The sequence below is a fragment of the Eufriesea mexicana genome, unplaced genomic scaffold (genome assembly GCF_001483705.2).
Source record: "Eufriesea mexicana isolate 0111107269 unplaced genomic scaffold, ASM148370v2 scaffold1801, whole genome shotgun sequence".
NCBI lineage: Eukaryota > Metazoa > Arthropoda > Insecta > Hymenoptera > Apidae > Eufriesea > Eufriesea mexicana.
This window is the reverse complement of record NW_016909918.1, coordinates 1,184,882-1,207,003: the sequence shown is the minus strand read 5'-3', so window position 1 is coordinate 1,207,003 and position 22,122 is coordinate 1,184,882. Positions and strand designations below refer to the sequence as shown.

Below are 22,122 nucleotides of genomic sequence, written 5' to 3'. Positions count from 1 at the left end.
TCTGTATTTATATATTTAAAAATGTCATGTGATGTGATAATAAATCAGGAGGATACCAAAAATAAAAATAATGAATTATTTCTACACAAAGAGTATATATGTAGTATAAATGTTAAGTGTAATATAAATATGGTGAGTGTACTAATTATGGTTATTGAATGTGGAAAATATAATATAGCATATATTGATCGTAAATATAGATCCACATCTATACTATAAAATTTTTATATATTTTTGCATTTTATAATTACACATTTTATAGCATAGTAAATACAAATATACTTGTAGCATTATTTACTGCCATGTAATATTATATATAGTAAAAATGTCATGTTATAACATAATAGATAATATTCGTCTAGCAAGTAGTAGCTTATGCAATATAATTAAACTGAATTCAATGAATGTGAAAGAATACAGACAAATTCTATAATAAACTTTATCTTGTTATCTTTTAAAAATGTACAATATATTACAAACTTCTGTGTGTTGAAGCATACTGGCATAGGTTTTATTTAATTCGAAACAAAAATGTATAAACCTTTGTTCTTCATTCCATACAAATACATCTCTCTCTCTCTCTCTCTCTCTCTCTCTCTCTCTCTCTCTCACACACACACACACACACACACACACACACACACACACGCGCACACGCGCGCGTGTAACTTTTCGATTTTACACGTAAGTTAACATCCAGCATTCTTCCTTTATTCTACATTCTTTCCCATTCACACTTCGCAAATATATTCGGTACACGTTCTGCAAAATTTTTGGCCAGTCATTAACCCTTCTTTTCCATTCTAACTACAATCACTTTGTTCTTCCACGAATTTCTAACTCATGAATGATGTTGTGTCACCTGGAATAGAAGAACATAATTTTTTACTCTATATTTTTCATAACAGAGTAACTGCTTACAAATTTTAACTATTTACAGAGTCGTTATTTACAAATTTTACTTATCTTATCTTTTTTAATACATTTTATTCCGTTGCAAAATATGATTTTAATTAAATTCCTTTTTGGGATTAATAGATCATTGATTAAATTTTTAATTAGATTAATTAGTTAATAGAGTTTGCTTAATTAGTTAGTAATATTCTATACATTTAACTATTTTATTGTTAGTAATATCAAGTTATTAAATAGAGACAAACAACAATTTTTATCCAATACTGTCCATCATTGTTATTTTTTGTAGATATCTTTCCCAGATTCTATATTAAAAATTCTCACTCACTCTAGAGATAAAATATTGCATTGTCATACGATGTCAGCAAATGACTGAATCGATGCTTTGATAATTTGTATGTTGATTCAAGGCGTATAATTAAATCAACAATTATAAAGTGTATCTGTCCTTATCAGACATCAAGTGATCTGACAAACACAAATTATAAGTATATGACACGGAATAATTTATAAAAATTTGATTTTCTACTTTTTGAAATCACGTCCTTCATGCAAAACTTCCTTTTTCATGAAAATAATTTTAATCTTATCTCTCTATTCATTTTAATCCTCTCGTTGGCATGTGTAATTATTTTGTTTATAAGTTATCTAAAATTTTGACATTATAATTTACTATAAAGTTAGTAAATTTTGTGATAAAATAAAGAAGTATTAATCAATCGAAAATGAGCCACTGTTTAAATGACCATATCATTAAACACAACATTTTTTCGAGCTACTTATCTTACTTTACTTAAGAGAAAATTGATAACTTGTTATTACGCAAAATCCTCACGATGACAAAGCACTCAATAAAAATTTATTTTTCCCTGTTTCATGACTACGCGATAGGGCTATCGCTAATTGTATATAGTACACTACACGATAATAAACGTAGTAGTACATAACAGTAGTACTTCAAATATATTTAAATACATATGAACGATCTTACTATTTGTTCAGTATACTCCGAAATATTGAAATTTCAAACATTCGTTCTATATTATACTAAGTCCTATACCAGGTGCACTATATACGACGAAATATAGTACACTGAAATACACTATACAAAAGTATAATAAAGCAAACTATAGTATCACGAATAAAAGCACGATACAGTAAGGTATAACATACAGATGTATAGTATAGTATATAAAACTATAGAATAGTGAACAACACCGTAGTACGTGAAACTTGAATATAATCAACTCCTACCTCCAGGTGCACTATATACGACGAAATATAGTACACTGAAATACACTATACAAAAGTATAATAAAGTAAGCTATAGTATCACGAATAAAAGAACGATACAGTGAGATAATACACATAGGCGTATAGTATAGTATATGAAAGTATAGAATAGTAAACTACACTATAATACGTGAAACTTGAATATAATCAACTCCTACATAATGTATAAGTTAAAGTATTATACAGTAAGTGAAGCACAGTAAATAAAAATACAGCATAATGTGTAAAATAGTATCTAGTCAAGTATAGTATAATACATAAAAAAATAATATGACAAAATATACAAAGGTATAGCATAGTATACTATGGAAGTGTAATAAAATAAACTGCAATGCAGCATGTAATATATTACAACATACATAAACATGGTAAGTGTAGTGTGTACACTAACGATAATTCATATAATAGCAAACGAAATAAAATATAGTAAGTGCAGTAGCAAGTGTATATACTAGGTACTATATTACGACTATATTTATCTGAAAATCACTTAGTGGACCTTATTGTGCCTATTACAATAATACATATTTAGTTATACAAAGTCTTACTATATCCACTCTATCTGTTTAAACGTTTCAGATGCCTCTAGTTATCTACTATACTTGTAGCTCTGTAATCGTTACATGTGGTAGTATCCTGACGTCAGGAACAGTTAGGGTAGGGATAGGCTGGTGGTCCCAAATGCATTGTTGCTCTGATACAATGTAGCTGACGAAATCTTAGATTTCGCCGTGAGTCAAGATTATTTAATATTCAGTCGTGACACTAAACGGACATTTTTCTTCTGCTGCGTCGTGACTTGTCTTGATATAACGAACACGAGTACAAGTGAGTACATACACATATAATGGTTATCGTCACGTGACCACGATATAACGTGTTTTAGAAGCGTAGTATAAGTTTGAACAAATGCTTTCATGAAAGATTGTTTAAAAAATATTGAATAAAAATTTATACGAGTAATATGGAGTTTACCGAAAATATCCTAAAGATTCGACAACGATCAACCTGGAAATGTAAATGATTTCATTGAAAATTTATAAAGTAAATATTATTTAATTAACATTTTATTTTAGGAAATGTCAGACCGTTATACTCGTTTTGATATCAAACTTTTTATACTCATTTCAGTATTCGTTTAATTTACACAAATTTTAATCTTTTATTCATTTATGTGGGATTGGAATAAGTACGGCCCTGGAAGAATGTCAAGTGTGCCTGGGTTTAGAATGAAAGTGACCATGTGCGCGAGGATGGATTGCAATGAATGTTTATGTTAGAGTGAAAGATTAGAGATGCGTGCAGAGTGATTGAAGTGCCGGGCCCACCGAGGTTGCATGGAAAAGAAGTGTGATTGCAAAGGAAAGCCTGGGTATGGAAAAGAACAGAGTGAATGCTTAAATAAGGGTGCAAGGGCGCGAGCAGCACCAGTCCTTCACGGTCCTCAAGATGGTGTCTAAGAAGTAAAAGTCGAGCGTACCCGTAGCGGGTCTCTAGTTTCGTAGCCGATAATATGTTTATTGTATTTGAAGAGGTAGTAAAGGAACATTACTTTAGCCCATCCACCCACCCCGATCCTACATTTATATTCACTCGAATGTTCTTTCACTTAGGTACAATTTTAATTTTTTATTTATTTATACCGTTTTCGATACTGTATTTACTTGCATTTATTTTAATGTCTTTAACATAGTTACTCATTTATTCTGATTTCATTGCTTCTCTCATCATTTTTACAATTACAATTATAATTTTTATAATCTATTGTTGCTATGTATTATTTTTGTTATTATTACAATTAATCACATTATTATTATTATTAGTCATTACTATAATTATATTCTATATTCTATTAATAATAATTATTATTATTATCATTATCATCATTATTATTATTAATCATTACTATTAATTACTACTATCTATCATTATTGTATATTATTATTACTAACGTTATGTCCACTATTTATAGCAAAGTGCAGTAAATTAATCGCAATGGCTACATTGTAGTATCGTATTATACCCAGCTAATTTTACCATAAAATCCTTACATTTCTTGTTAAAACGAAGTTTATAATTGTAAGTTAAACGTTGAATGAATATTATTTCTTATATTTCATTTCTTATCGCGATAATTTATTAATAATCGAATACCTCATTATCATTCGCTTGTGTTTGACGTGTCTGTGTGTATCACATTGTCAGATAGGTACATAAGGAATTCAGTTCCCAGAACTGCCGAAGATAACGTACCGCGCCTAATTTCCATAGTAAATTTGTTTTCTTCGCGAAATAAAAAAGTATTAATTGTACTCCCAAGCACAGCTAGAGTTATACAACTTATTCTATACTCTATGGATCATTACCAGGACTATTTGTACTACGATTATTTCGCTGATTCAATGAGCATGCAGTGAATCCTAGAGGAATTCATACCTCCTCGATGTTTAACTACGAACGATTGCTATTCTTTCGCAAGTTTCAAGATCTCTATCAACGAGAATGTGTATTATTCTAAGCGAGTCCGAAAAGCAAAACAGACGAAAATATCTCGATATTTTAAACGATTAATAAAATAATTTCCAAACTTGTTTGATCACGTGAATCATTGTCTTTATCAGATCTAATCTAACGTTACTCAAGTAGTACTGGAGTTACTTCCTCAGTGATAACACGTTGTACACCGGGTACATTTTACCTGTTCTACGCAGTGATTAATTTGCAAGCGTGTAATGTGTGATTTTTCAAAAAAAAGAAAAATAAATAAAAAATACGAAATAAATATTTTTCATACGAGACTACGTTTTGAAAAAAATCCGAGCTTACAAATTTTCCGAGATAGTTGGCAAATCAAATGTCCTAAATGTTTACTGTAGGTCGACAGAAGCAACATGGAGTACTTCCAAATCGCCTGCGGCATCGCGGCCGTAGTTCTGGCGATTTATTACTACTACAAATCGATCTATAACACCTGGAAAAGTCGTGGGATACCTGGACCGAAACCTACGTTCTTGCTTGGCAATTTCGTCAACATAGTGATTAGGAAACAGTCGATGAGCGATAAAGTGAGAGAATGGTACGACGAGTTCAAGCATGAGCCAGTTTTTGGGATATTCCAGGGTACATCGCCAGCTCTGGTGATTAACGACCTGGATATGGTCAAGGATGTCCTCATCAGAGACTTCTCTTCCTTCGTGAACAGAGGATTTCGCACTTTTCCGAAGGTATTTGATAATTCTAATGAATTTGTTGATCTAATTCTTTATTTCCTTATAATCCTGTGATCTTTTTGTTTTTTTACTTCGTAATTTCACGTGTATATCTAATATAGCTGTCCATTATCATAACATGACACAAATCCTATATTTGGTATATTTTGCACTTTCCATGATATATAATTAAAACATCGATGACATAAGATTCAAAAATTATTCTCAAGTATAAGTATACTGCTCAAACAAATTCTTTGCGTGTATATAACTGTCGTTAAGTGATTCCTCCTGATACCTGATGGACGTCGAACGAGCACATACTATTCATACATTCTAAACTGATATATCATTGTACGATTTTGTTTTCATATAACACACGCTAGCAGAAATAAATATAAATAAGAAATATATAAATGAAATAAAATGAATGAGGATGAAAGGCGAAGAAAAATATTCTTCCCAATAAACATATGTGATTTATAAATTTCAATTTATTGATTAATAAAGGATAAAATAAAATTCATTAAATATTAAAAGAAATAATTTGATCCATTGTCAAGTTGGAAATATAATTTTATAACTTCATAGGTGGAACCAATGGCGCAGAACCTCTTCACGTTGGAGTCTGAAAAATGGCGTACTATGAGAACTAAGCTCTCGCCCATATTCACGTCCGGGAAGCTGAAAGAAATGTTCAGTCTGATAGTCGAATGCGCAGAAAATTTCGACAAACACTTGGCCAAAACTGTGGGAAACGGAGAGCCAGTGGAATTTCACGATTTGGCCGCAAAGTTCACGACGGACGTGATCGGAAGCTGCGCTTTTGGTATCAATATGAACGCCCTGAAGGACGAGAACAGCGAGTTTCGTCAAATGGGTAGGAAGATATCCGCGCCTAGTGTGAAACGGACGCTCAAAGAGAGTTGTAAAGAATTTACCCCGTGGCTGTATGAACGAATAGGTCATTTACTTGAACCGAAGGAAATGAACGACTTCTTTACAAATATAATTACCGGCTCCATGAAATACAGAAGAGAGAATAACGTGATTAGACCAGACTTCGTGCACTTGCTGATGGAATTGCAGGATCACCCGGATAAGCTAAACAATATTGGTGAGTATATGCAGTTTGAAGTACTAGAAAAATTTATGTATCTTGCGCATACCTTGCAATTAACGAACACAGCCTGTGGATGATTTAGCATGTATTAACTTGTTAAATTCTGTATGTACGTAGGGATAGTATTTAGATTGGCAAATATACAGAATAAAGGATGTTGTTAATTCCAATATATTTTACTTACGAGCTAAAGAGACTTAAGAGTAAAATACAAACTAAAAGATTAAACTAATTACGCAATTCACACTCGCACGTCAATTCTTCGAACTGTCACCGACTTGACTCTCTTTCAAACCTCGTGTACAACTTTTCCAATTTTTCCAATTTAACATACGCTTATTGCCTCGAAAACTAGATACAATAATATACATATAAAGGAACCAAAACGTACGAAATGGTTAGAAATGAAACTTAGACTACGAGATCGATGGTTCCAGCGTGAAACACTCGCGATCTAGAATCAAACTTAATCTACCGCGCTTATCTCTATAAGATAATATAAACTTAAGAACTATCTTATATTAGCATGCGTGCTTGCCTATGTATAGAAAGGCACGAAAATTATACAGCTTTTGCAACAACAGCTTTCGTGTACAACTCTCACCAACAGGACTGTCCTAGGACAGCCCTTGCACCCCCATTTAAACCTTGCACTCTGTCTTCTTTCATACGCAAGCTTTTTTCCTTAATCACGCATTTCCCTTAGCCTGGCTTTCAAGGTGGATCACTAAACATTTAAGAATTAACGAACACAGCCTGTGGATGATTTAACTCTTTGACTGCCTCGTTGGTCATATATGACCGGCTACGATTTCTCCTATGAAGCCATGGTGATCATCGGTGATCAGAGTGTATGAACTATTTACGATTGTAAAAATTGAATGAAAATTGACAGTCAGTCAATTGTCAACCATTAACAAAGCGCCATGGTGGTTAGCCGTGAACGCCAATAGGATAAACGCTGCATTGGATAAAAATTTTGCCTTATATCACCAATTACTGTTATATGCTTTGAATAATAAAAATACTCTCATGGCGTCCTTAGCGAAACATGTGATTTCAGCGTAGCAGTCAAAGCGTATTATGGTATTATAGTACCTATTCTAGTATTATAGTATTAAGTATTAACCATTTGTACTCGACGACTTTCTGGCTAGAGAAGAGTAGAAATTCAAAGATTCTCTATTAAAAAACTGACGATTCTTTTTTAAGCAGTAAATAAAGAATTGTATAATAATAGAATTGTAGAATTATTTGATTTCGATACCTCGCACACTGTTACATTACATTAAATTTGATATATTAATTAATATCGATCTTCCAAATTTTATGAAATGGTGACTGAATCTCACCTCTCGAGTGCGAAGGGTTAACTTCTTAAATTCTGTATGTATAATGACAATTTTGTTCTTTCCTTATGATATATTAATTATAGGTGTGTAACTAAATATTCTTCTATTTTACAGAACTAACAGATTCGTTGCTCACTGCACAGGCGTTAGTATTCTTCGTTGCTGGTTTTGAAACCTCTTCATCGACCATTGCTCATGCTCTTTACGAACTAGCTCAACACCAGGATATCCAAGACAAATTACGGGAAGAGATCAAAGAAGTTACCAAGGAAAATATTGAAAATTTGACGTACAATGATATGAAAGAGATGAAATACTTGGACATGGTGTTTAAAGGTGCTCAAGCCAAAGAAAAGTTACATTTTAGAAAAAATAGTGTCTGAAAAACTGTGGAAACCTATTACTCGTAGATCAGAAAATATCTAAGAATACTGTCCTATTGAAGAAAAATTGTAGTAATTTATAGTATATAAGTCACTCATTTGTATCTTATTTTGATAGAAACGTTAAGGAAGTATCCTTTACTGCCGATGTTACCAAGGCAGGCAGTGGAAAATTACACGTTCAGAGGCACAAAGCTTACTATACCAAAAGGGACAAATGTGTGGATACCTGTGATCGGAATTCAAAGAGATCCGAATATTTATCCGGAACCGGAAGTGTTCGACCCTGAAAGATTCACCGAGGAAGCTGTTGCTGCTAGACACCCTATGAGTTATTTGCCATTCGGTGATGGGCCCAGGAACTGCATTGGTATGCTTATAGATATCTAATTTGATTTATCCATAACTACTATACAATTTCAGTATCTTAATTATAAATAATGCTATAATATCAAATACTTAAACATTTTGTATCATTAGTAATAATTATAGCATTATATTAAAAATTAGAACAATAGTTGTAATATTGCAGAAGAGATGACAGTATTATAATAGTAATTATAGTTGTATTAATAATTATTAATAATAATATGTCATCTAATATTTTAATACATTATATTACTTACTATATTAACTACTATATTACTTAATCAATAGTTGCAATATTATGGCAGTAAGCATAATATTACTATATGCTATTGCAATTCTACCAATTTCTATGTGGTATTATAATGATAAATTTTGTTGCCAGTTAAACTGTTATATATTTGAACAGTTTATTTTTAAATAGTATACTAATTTAAGTATTATAATACCACAGATACCTTATTCGTTATACATATTACATATGGATCGCGTGATAATATTTTGATCAATTTTTCCAGGTGCCCGTTTTGCACACTATCAAACCAAGATTGGTATCATAACTGTTATCAGCAATTACAAAGTCGTTGTTTGCGAGAAAACCAGGATCCCGTTCGAAAGCAATAGTAATACTTTCTTGTTGAGATCCAAGGATGGTGTGAACTTAAAGATAGAAAGAGTATAAAATTAATCTTAGAAATTATTATGTAAAATAATATAACGACTATATTTTGTAGAATGTAAAATAGTATATAAGATTGTCTATATTAAGCATATATTAAAAATATAAACGGAATTGTCAGAAGGAGTCCTTATTCTTTAAGGCGAAATGTGAATCAGCCTTAGATTATCTCATATTGAATTAATTAATCCTGTACTGTCTAACTATGGGACTTTGTGTATCTTTTTTGATAATGTAGTACTTAAATAACAAATACTAGCTTATGTAATAAAATTAACCTGAATTCAATAAAAGTGAAAGAATATATTTAACGACAAATTATATAATATACTTTATCTTGTTATTTTTAAAAAGGCTACAATATGATACAAACTACTGCATATTAAAGCATACTGGAATAATTTGAAATATAATGTTCTACAAAACAATGCAGAACCTCGTACTCTTCGTTCCACAAAAGTACTGATCTCTCTGTCTTTCTCACACACACACACATTCGCTTGCCCACACACATGCACGCACAAATACATGTAATTTTCAGATTTTACACATATGTTAACACCCAGCATTCTTCTTTTTTTATTCCACGTTCTCTCCCATTCAAACTTCACAGATATACTCGGTACACGTCCTGCAAAATTTTTAGTCAGTCGTTAACCCTTCCTTTCCATTCTAACCAAAATCACTTTGTTCTTCCACGAATTTCTAACTCATGAATGACGTTTCGTCACTTGGAATAAACGAACATAATTCTTTACTCCGTATTTTTCATAGCATAGTAACTATTCTACAAATTTTATTTATCCCTTTTTTAATACATTTGGATCCATTGCAAAATACGATTTTAATTAAATTCATTTTTGTAGTTAATTGATTATTGTTAGAACTTCAATTGGAATTTGCATAGAAATGAAATTAAGATCGATTAAATCTCGAGCTTATTAAAATTCAAATTATAGTAGTATTTAATTAGTTGACAGGGTTTGTATAATTAGTTAGAAATATTTTATACATTTAACTATTTTTTAATTGGTAATATCAAATCATTTTATATAGGCGAACAACAAGTTTTATCCAATATTTTCCACCACCGTTATTTTCATGGATATCATTCCAAGATTCCATATTAAAAATTCTCGTGATAAAATATTGGATCGTAATACAGTATTACCAAATAGCTGAACTGATACTATTATTGTATGTTTATTCAAGGCTTATTAGTAAGTCCGCAGTTTGTACGATGGACGTGTCATTATCAGACATCAAGTGATCTGACAAACACAAAGGATTATAAGGATATGACACAGGATAATTAATATAAACATAATTTTCCAATTTTTTTAATGACATCCTTTTCCCAAAATTTTCTTTTCCATGAAAATAATTTTGATCTTACCTGTCATTATTATCATCCATAATTATTATATAAGTTACGTAAAGTTCTTACATATACTTTGCTTTAAACCTTGTAAATTTTGTAACGAAAAAAAGAAGTATCAATTAATGGAAAATGAGACAATGTTTAACTGACTATATGCTTGAATACTAAATTTTCTCTTTAAATTTTAAATTTTGATCAAGTGGAAATATTTATCTCTTTCCACTTGAACAAAAATTGATAACTGGGGTCATGCAAATTGCTTCTCACGATGGCAAAGTAACAAAATGAACGAATTCATTTTTCTTGGTTCGGAAATACACAGATGAATCATCGTTAATAATACATAGTATACTGCGCAATAGTATACACAATAGTGTTTTAATATTTAACAAATATAGTTAATTATGAACAATGATACTATTTGTTCAGTGTATTCCGAAATATTGGTATTTCAAGCATTCGTTTTTTATTATACTAACCGCTGTACTAAGTGTACCATATTTGCCGTAGTATAATATACTGAAATACACTATACAAAAGAATAATAAAGCAAACTATAGTATCACGAATAAAAGCACGATACAATAAAGTATGACAAACTAATGCATAGTATAGTATATTAAAGTATAGAATAGTAAACAACACGATGGTACGTGCAAGTATAATATATGAACTACTACATTACAGCGTGTACGAGTATTATATATTAACCCTTTGCACTCGGGGATCTTTCCGTTACAGAAAAATAGTAATTCGAAGACTTTCTGCCATAAAATCGACGATATTTCTAAAACGGTAAATAAGAAATCGTATGCAAATTAAGACATAGAATTATTTTATTTCGATATTCCAAGCATCGTTGAATAATTGTGAATTTGATTTATTAATTAACATCCATCGTTAGAATCTGTTTAAATGGTGACTGAGAGGCGCCTCTCGAGTGCAAAGGGTTAACCCTTTAATCAGATTCTAAAGATCGTTGTTAATTAATATCTCGAATTTAAAATTGCTCAACGACGCGCGGAATATCGTGGTAAAATAATTCTACGTCTTAGAATTAATTTGCACTTTTTATTTATCGTTTTGAAAATATCGTCGACTTTATGGCAGAAAATCTTCGAATTACTATGTTTCTGTAACGAAAAGATCGTCAAGTGCAAAGGATTAAGTGAAGCACAGTGTACAAAAATATAGTATAATGTGTAGAATAGTATTCAGTCAAGTATTTTATAATACATAAAAGTGTAATATGTCACAGCGTGCAAATGTATATTATAGTATAACATACTATATGCAAGCATATTACAATAAACCGCAGTGTAGCATGTAACAGTATACTATAGTATACAAAAACATGGTAAGTCTAGTAAGTATACTAACGATAATTCGTATAGTAGTATATTAAATGAAATATAGTAAGTGCTGTAGTAAGTGTATACTAAGTACTTCATTACGATTATATTTATCTGAACATCATGTAGTGAGCCTTATTAATCTATTCATTTATACAAAGCCTTACTTCGTCCACTCTACCTGTTTCAGATGATTCTGTGACTACTAGTGTCTGCGATCGCTACAAGTGGTAGGGATTACACGACGTCAGGGGCGACACATATACGGTTGTCCTGGAGCGATGCCGACGCAATGTTAAGTTTCACCGTCAGTCAAGATCATTTGACGTTCAATCGTGAGACAACTCAAACGCACCACATTCTTTTCCTGTTTCACCGTGGCTTACCTTGACTTAACGAATATCGATACAAGTAAGTATCATACATATATGATAATTGGTAACGTCACATGTTCGATCTAGGGAAAACGTGTTTACAAAGCGCAGTACTAGACCGAGTAAATACCTCGAAAGGTATCGTAAAAAAATTTATGTTATATAGAATCTACAGAAAATTGAATAAAAATTTAATAAAAATTGAATAATGATAAATGTAAGAACGTATAAACTTTACAAATAAAAAATTTATAAAAATATTGATATTTTATAAGAAATTTTATAACAATTGAACATTTTATAATTTTTTGAATAGAATTGGTCATTTTTCTGAAGGGTTTTATAAAAATGATACAAATTTTAATTAGTGCATGACGTAATTATATGTTATTGTGTTATCATATACAAATTGTCGTTTTGGTATAAACTTTGAGATATAGTTTTAAATTTTTTGAATTATTCAATGATACGTAGGACGGAAAATTTTTAAAACCTTGAAATAACTTAAAATTAAGTGAGATTCAGATAAGATCCAGTCCATATCGTTGTAATTACGAGTAACACAGATCTCAAACAAATTCTAAGTATTTTGATTTCGTACGAAATAACAAACAATTTTATTAGTACATACGTAAACCAGTTATTATTCCTTTATTGCAGTGATTAAAAGATAAAATCGTAAACAGTATGTGCCGATACGACCTGACTGTTTACTCAATCATTATTGACGACGTTAATTTCGATGTCATACAATTTAATAGCTCTTTTAGCATTCGATACTCTTCTGATTTGCGCGATTAAATGTTATCTATAATAGTTAAGAAATTGAGCCTGACAATATTTATGAAAAATCGAGATAGTGGATAAGTAAATATTATATTACTATGTTTTTTGTGATAACAAACAGTCCTTATTGGAAAAATTGTCTCACATAGCAAACAATTAATGTGAGAAACTTAATATAATTTATTGAAAAATAAATATTATATAAATAATTTCCAATAGCAAAATTATGTTTCTTCCTATTTTTCATTATATTGCTATGTATATTTTAACGGGATAAGTGGGAAATGAAAGATACCCTATCATGATTAACAAATAAAATATTAAATATAATTTAATTAATATTAAAAATATCTAATGACATATGTTATTAATATTTAATTCAATAATTAGAATTAAATAAAAATTTTTATTTGTAACGAATCAGTTACATATAAGGAAACAAAGGCAGAGAAATTTTTATAAATTTCTAAACTCTTTTGTATCTATTTATTGATATCCACCTTTCATAACAAATATTTTATTTCATTATGAAGCAAACAATTACAGTAGATAAGAATCATGTACTTTAATGTGAGACAATTGATCTAATAATAAAATAGTGATAAGAAAGTAGCATGAAATTTATAAATTACCTTGTAAAAGATATTTATTTCTCTTATTAAATATATATGTATGAATTTGTCAATTTTTGACAATATCTTTTTATTTGAGATTCGTTTATTCCTTTCTACGAATTAATCGCAGAAGCTACGTAAGCAAGTGTAGCAATAAAATTGAGCTTATCGTTAACAACCAGCATTATTTGACATGCATCCTTATCAGTATATATGTTTACAAATACGAACATCATTTTGTTCAAATTTAGACAACTTTCTTCTTAACTCGGCATTTTATATTTCGCATGATAATTATTATTAATAAATGAATATTTCAATAAAATCTCAGTATTTACTTCGCCTATATTATATTAATGTACATATACATTAGTAATGTAGAACATATTACAGTAGTATATTATGTTGTATAATATATTTAACAGTAAATATATATTATTTATATTAATATATTACTGTATAATAATACAATATTATATTAAAATAATAATATAATAATTTATAATATCATATATGATAGTAACGTAATTGAATTTTATAATTCAAAAAATTGATAACAATATATTCAACAATTCCTATTTTTTTCTCCATAATTATTAATAATATATTATAATAATAAATGTCCATATGTGTCTATTTAATTAATTATTCAACAATTGCATGCAAGGAACAAATTAGAGGGTGTTTGTATCATTCAGTATTATGATACCTATTTGGTACGTTTTCCTTTTATTTTTTGTTGACAATTGACGAGAATCAGCAAGTTTATATTGTGTCAAAAGTACTTGATGTATAATTTTTGTTGCTGTATTGTATCTATCTGTGTAGTATATTCAAGCAATCACTTTGCATGCTCCAACGACGTGCTTTATTTCCCTTACCTGATGGTAATATTTGCATATGTCCCTGTTTATATTTCCTTTTATTATGTGTTTTCTGTAGTTTTTCATGTCTGTGACCCTGTCCTGCATTGCTATAATGAATCCCTCCGACTCTGGGAAGAGTTGTTCTGTTTTGAGTCATTTGTACGATTGTTCTTTATCTATGTTTGAGATTTCCATGATGTTGTAGTATTTGTCAGGTTGTGGTTTTCCTGACTAATTCTCTTATTATTATTATTATTATTATCATAATCATCATCATCATCATTATTTTATTACCATTATTATTATTATTATTATTTTATTATCATTATTATTATTATTGTTGTTATTGTTATTAAACATTACTATTTATTACTCCTATCTATCATTATTGTTTATTATTATTACTGTGGCGAAGTTCATTATTTGTACCAATATGCAGTAAATGAATCACAATGGGTACACTGCAATATCGTGTTATTTACAGTTTTATTTTTGCCATAAAATCCTATATCTTTTATCAAAACAAGTTTATAATTGTAAATTAAAGGTTATATAAATTTCACTTCACTTATTGCTGTTACTCATTAATAACCAAATACTACCTTATCGATAATAAGCACTTAACGTGTTTGGGTATATCTTATTATCAGGTATACATTTTATGAATTCACTTCTAAAAACTGCTGAAAATAATGCACCGCTTAATTTCCAAGGCTTCATTGTAATCATACGTGTCTTGTAACATGATGCGTGTACTTGAAGTGAATTTGTTTACTTCACGAGGTGAAAAGGTATTAATCATGCTGCTAATTATGTCTTCAGTTATATAACTTATTTTATGCGTCACGAATTATTACTAGGCCTATCTATGCCCATATATAAACATAAATATATAATTCGCGTAATTATCATAGAAAATTCCTATGAGTCAATTCTAGAACTTCGTCAAATTTTGTATCTCAAAATCTGACTTACATAAATTCCAATCATTCAACCGAATTATCAAACTGGCGTAAAACAAGATAAAATTTAAAAATATCGTTTATCACGTGTAGCAATCGAAATATTTCAGAATCTATTTCTTAACTTAACTCTCATTTTCATTGTCAACAATTGTGTAACTATCGTTGTGAAAGAATGTTAATGATCTAAAATTCAAAGAGCTAGCAACGTGTATAGAGTGAATCATAGAGGTATTCCTACCTCTTCGACGTACAGCTACGAGCTATTACAATTCATTCACAAATTTGAAAATTCTTATCAATGAAAATGCGTATTATACCAAGCAAATTCAAAAATCAAAACAGATAAAAATATCTCGATTACCTGCATATTGAGACAAATTTCTATATCACTACCTTTAATTAATTTCATTTTCGTTATACTAAATTTTCATATTGCACTCAAGTTCACACTAATCCAATGCTTTCTTAATGCAATACAAATTCTCACGAATAAAAATTTTTAAAATCTCATTGTAATTGCATTATTCCATTTCAAACGATTACTATTTTGTCAGAATACAAATTCTAAATTCTTAAACAAATCAGGTTCATAATATCTTGATTTAATTAATTACGTTTACGTTACACAGTTATTATTTTAAAATCGTGTTTATTTTTATTTATTATACATTAAGATTTAGAAATTTGAGTTATAAAAGTGTAGCCATCATTTGAATTTAATAAGACGATATAAACGTATTTATCTTTCACTACACAACAATATAAATAAATGACTAAAATAATAGAAATACAAAAATAACTACAACCCACGAAAAGACGTATATGCTTACGTGAGTAACCAATTTACGTCATAGACTACAGAGGTGTTAATACATGTTGGAACCAAAACAAAAAAAGAATGTCAATATCTAAAATAACTGCTTTACCATACCGGTATGGTCAGTTCAAATGACAAATATTTTCGTAACATGTTGGCCTAAAATTAATGAAAATTAAATGTCAAGACGGTAGATTGTCATATAAATGGTATCTAAAAACGCTTTTGCAATTTAACAATAAGAATTGATAATTTGCAAGATTAAAAGCTACTGATCTGTGGGAAACGAATATTGTCTCCCAGTAAAGGTCAAATTTTTATAAATTAGTTAAATTATATAAATTATAAAAAATTATATAATTATTATATAATATATATATGTAATTAATATATTACAATAATTAATATATTATACATAATTATATAAATTATATACAAATAAAAAAATATTTAAATATTGTTATTAAAAATTATTGACAATTTTTCCTTCACAAAGAGTCTAAGTTTTCTTAAGACATTCTATACACTAACGGGATTATTTCTTATGTCAACAGGTACTCATTCAACATTTGCAATCTTATATAAGTAAAATCCATGACATCGTGCTGAGATACGCAAACAAACAATAGGTTACATTAGGTTACTATACCCAAGGCCAAATATCTTCAAGATCCAATGTGGCAGAACCTTAGAATATCGTCAGTTGCAAATCTGAAATGACAATTGGTCATTTAAGATCAATGTCTTATTGTCAAATTGACAATTCGTCAAATCTGAAAACACGATACTGAATAATACAATAGTTTACAATCCTGTTACAACACTTGAATCATTGTCCTTCTCAGACCTAACCTAACATTACGCTAGTACTACAACAGGTACTTCCTCAGTAGTAACACGTTGTACACCAGGTATATTGTACCTGATCCACGCAGTGACCAATTTGAAAGCGTGTAACGAGTGATTTCTTATAAACAAAATTTTTTAAAATCAAAAATGTGGAAAAAATATTCTTACGGGACTAAGTTTGAAAAAAATTCGAATTTGAAAATTTCCCATGAACTTTGACAAATCTAATATTTTAAATACGTGCCTTTTGAGATCTCGATCTTCGATTCCTGCTCGTGATCGTATTTACGTCCAAAAATAGGATCATGATAGGTGTGAATGAGAAACATTCACAGAGAATTCTTAAATCAGTATACAATGGGCTAAAATTAATCGAAAATGCGCTGAGAAACTAAAGTCTTCGTTAACTGATCTTCCATCGTTGAAATTTAGATAGGCAGAAGCAACATGGACTACTTCCAAATCGTCTGCGGCCTCGTGGTCGTAGTTCTGGGAATATATTACTACTACAAATCGATTTATGACACCTGGAAAAATCGTGGGATACTTGGACCGAAACCTACATACTTTGTTGGCAATTTTCTCAACATACTGATTAAGAAAGAATCGGTAAGCGACAGCGTGAAAACATGGTACGACGAGTTCAAGCATGAGCCAGTTTTTGGAATATTCGAGGGTAGAACGCCAGTTCTCGTGATTAATGACCTGGATATGGTCAAGGATGTCCTCATCAGGAATTTTTCGACCTTCGTGGACAGAGGATTCCGAATTTTTCCGAAGGTATTTGGAAATTCTAATTAACTCATTGATCTAATTTTACATATCTATCCTGTGATTTCTTGTGATTAAACATATATACATTCTATATATATACATACATTTCAATAGATACATTTATATGCATGCATATACATACATATACATTCCATTTGACTGTAGATTACGGTGAATATATCATAAATTCATGATTCAGAAATTATTCTCCTATATAAGTATCCTATTGAGGCAACTTTTTTCATTATTATTAATTAATAATAATATTAATAATTAATTCATTGATCTAATTTTTCATTTTTATCCTGTGATTTTTTGTGAATATATATATATATATATATTCCATATATATATACATACATTTATATGCATGTATATACATATTCAATTTGACTGTAGATTACGGTGAATATAACACAAATTCATTATTATGAATATTATGCATTTTTTATGAGATATGATTAGACTCCCATTGAACCATGATTCAGAAATTATTCTCATATATAAGTATTCTGTTGAAGCAACTTTTTTCATTATGTATATCATTCTATGATTATGCTCTTATATAACCCAAGTTAGCGGACATAAATATAAATAATATAAATATAAATAAGAGAAATGAAATAAAAGAAATGATGATAAAAGGCGAAGAAAAATATTCATCCTTATAAACATATATAATTTTGAAATTTTAATTGATTAATTAATATATAATAAAATAACATTCATCAAATAATGAAAAATATAATTTAATCCATTAATAAATTACAATATAACTTCATAGATAGAACCACTGATGCAACACCTCTTCTTGTTGGAGCCTGAAAGATGGCGGCCTTTGAGAGCAAAGCTCTCGCCCATATTCACGTCCGGGAAGCTGAAAGAAATGTTTCCTCTGATAGTTGAATGCGCTGAAAATCTCGAAACATACTTGGACAAAGTTGAGGAAGACAGGGAATCAGTGGAGTGTCGCGATTTAGCCGCAAAGTTCACGACTGACGTTATCGGCAGCTGCGCTTTTGGTATCAACATGAACGCCCTGATGGACGAGGGCAGCGAGTTTCGTCAAATGGGCAAGAAGATCTTCGCACCTGACCTGAAACGATTGCTCAGAGAAAGCTGTAGACAATTTATCCCGTGGTTGTACAGATTTGTTGGTCCTTTGCTTGAACAGAAAGATGTGAATAACTTTTTCATAAATTTAATTACCAATTCAATCAAATATAGAAGAGAGAATAAAGTAGTTAGACCAGATTTCGTGCACTTGCTGATGGAATTGCAGGATCACCCGGATAAGGTAAACAATATGGGTGAGTATATAAAAAATTTCTTGATCATTCTGTGATAATTCTGTATAATAACAATTTTGTTTTCTCTTTATGATATATCAATTACAGATATGCAATCAAATCTCGTTGTATTTTACAGAATTAACAGATTCGTTGCTAGCTGCACAGGCGTTCGTCTTCTTCGCCGCTGGTTTTGAAACCTCTTCATCGACGATTGCTCATGCTCTTTACGAACTAGCTCAACACCAGGATATCCAAAATAAATTGCGGCAAGAGATCAAAGAAGTTACCAAGAAAAATATTAAGAATTTGACGTACAATGATATTAAAGAGATGAAATACTTGGACAAGGTGTTTAAAGGTACTTGGGACAAAGAAAATGATTATTATCATGAATAATGATTTCTAAGAAATTAAGGAACCCTGTCACTCGTAGATCAGAAAATATTTAAGAATACTTTTCTATTGAAGATAAATTCTGATAATTTATAGTAGATAGATCATTCACTTGTGTCATACTTTAATAGAAACATTAAGGAAGTATCCCCTACTGCCGATGTTGACAAGGCAAGCAATTGAAGATTACACGTTCAGTGGCACAAAAATTACTGTACCAAAGGGGATGAAGGTGTGGATACCTGTATACGGAATTCAAAGAGATCCGAATATTTATCCGAAGCCAGAAGTTTTCGATCCCGAAAGATTCACCGATGAAGCTGTTGCTACTAGACACCCTATGAGTTATCTGCCATTCGGTGATGGGCCCAGGAACTGCATTGGTATGCTTATACAATAAATAACGTACAAATTGTTATATTACTACTATACAATTTCAGCGTTTAAAGTATTAATAACTAATATAGGGTCTTATATTTTATTATTTTATATTATTAATAGTAATTACAGTGTCATGGTTTAATTATAATCAATAGTTGAAATATTACTAAAGCGGTGATACTAAACTATGATAGTATAATTACATTTGCAATTTTATGGTATTCATGAAAATATTACCATATAATGTTATATACTATAGTATCTGTGGTGAAAAGTTCCCCTCCTCCATCACCGAGAGTTATTATGATTCATATTATATGTTGTATGCTTCCGCTATGGTACCTAGCGCCTTGGTAGGTATGATAGATATATTAAAAGCAGGTAGAAGGACACAAAGGAAGGGGTACGACGTTCTGGGCCTGCTAGTGGATGGATTCGTCAGTAAAACTTTCTAGCAGGCCCTACCTGAGACGAGGGATACTTAGATAGCATAGGAATTTGTATTTATAGGAGTCGAGGATTCACCGAGGACTTGCGAGAAACCTCGAACCTCCGTTTTCCATCTAGCGGTGAAAGTGTGAAGAATATTGGTCGCTACATACATTTACTATGTAGTATTACGATGGAAAATCATAATGAGAATAAAACTATGATTACAGTATTAAACTGATAATGCTAATTAATAGTATAATTTCAAAAGAATATTTAATATTTAACTACATTTGTGCAGTATACGTCTATGAACGTTTTAACTAGAATATTTTTAAACAGTATACTAATTTCATGATATCACAGGCATCTTATTAATTGTTTACATTACATAGAGGTCGAATAATATTCTGAATAATTTTTTCAGGTGCCCGTTTTGCACATTATCAGACAAAGATTGGTATCATGACTATTATTCGCAATCACAAGGTCAAGGTCTGCGAGAAAACGACGATCCCATACGAAAGTGATGCTCGAAACTTCTTGTTGACACTGAAGGATGGAGTGAACTTGAAAATCGAAAAGGCATAAAATTAATCTTAAATGTTGTGTAAGGTAATATAACAAGTATATTATATAAAATATAAAATAATAAAGACCTGTCAGAAGGAGTAATGTCCTTATTGTTTAAAGCGTGATACGAATCAGCCTTAAATTCTCTTACATTGAAAGAATTGATTATGTAATGTCTAGTTACGTACCTTTGTGTAACTTATTTAACATTGTAAGATATAAGTACTTATCACTCGTATCGAGTAATTTGAGGCCCTGCTTGAGGCCCTATAATAGCATTGGACTAATTATTTTCAACGAGCCTTAAAAATAAGACGTTGCTCGTAAATGATGTAACTTCTATTATTATATATTATATATGTATATGTATATATCTTTATAAAAAGTCTATTTGTCAAGAATAAATAAAATACAACTATACAAGTATATACATATTATTATTGGTTAATCATAATGAATACTGGAGGACTTAGTTAATAAAGTTGCCACATATTTATATTTATGAATGAATACATTAGAACATATTGTGCATACAATATTTACATTTATACAACAGATGTACATATACAATAAATTTTTCTATACCACTGAAGTAAGGATGATAGTTCACTCTTGGCTAATTCAAATTTTCATTTTGTTGTTAGAAAATTACTCTTAGTAATTATGAATGTAATTTACAATATGATATATGATGAAAATGACGTTTATATGAAAATCTTATTGTATTTACTTACATTGGTGTTTTTAGTTATAATAAAATAACACATAATTGTAACTACTAGTTAAAATAATATGATATAGATATTTACAAAACATATCTTAATAATAATGAATTATTCTTACAAGTAACATTTAAAAACTACTCTTATTGGAACAATTATAATATAGTATATCCTTCAATGTTGATGATTTGTGTCATCTAAGGATCTAATATCAAGAGAATAAATATTTGTAAT

The 22,122-nt window shown here is 30.1% G+C and overlaps 2 protein-coding genes across 3 annotated transcripts; both read left to right on the top strand.

Moving 5' to 3' along the window:
- Positions 1 to 2,967: 2,967 nt before the first annotated feature.
- On the top strand, positions 2,968 to 9,323 carry LOC108549052 (probable cytochrome P450 6a14). 2 transcript variants are annotated; one of them, XM_017902267.1, is made up of 6 exons: positions 2,968 to 3,036; positions 5,085 to 5,432; positions 6,009 to 6,534; positions 8,007 to 8,228; positions 8,394 to 8,645; positions 9,160 to 9,323. In XM_017902267.1, the coding sequence occupies exons 2-6, from the start codon at positions 5,100 to 5,102 to the stop codon at positions 9,321 to 9,323; spliced, it is 1,497 nt and encodes a 498-aa protein (XP_017757756.1). In that variant the 5' UTR covers positions 2,968 to 3,036; positions 5,085 to 5,099. The 2 variants fall into 2 exon arrangements, with proteins under 2 accessions (XP_017757756.1, XP_017757755.1); XM_017902266.1 differs by lacking the exon at positions 2,968 to 3,036 and adding an exon at positions 3,678 to 3,742.
- A 3,001-nt stretch (positions 9,324 to 12,324) lies between these two features.
- On the top strand, positions 12,325 to 21,474 carry LOC108549055 (probable cytochrome P450 6a14). Its single transcript, XM_017902271.1, has 6 exons — positions 12,325 to 12,464; positions 17,757 to 18,104; positions 18,883 to 19,408; positions 19,527 to 19,748; positions 19,915 to 20,166; positions 21,021 to 21,474. Exons 2-6 carry the CDS (start codon positions 17,772 to 17,774, stop codon positions 21,182 to 21,184), a joined length of 1,497 nt encoding a protein of 498 aa, XP_017757760.1. The 5' UTR covers positions 12,325 to 12,464; positions 17,757 to 17,771; the 3' UTR covers positions 21,185 to 21,474.
- The last annotated feature ends 648 nt before the right edge of the window (positions 21,475 to 22,122 follow it).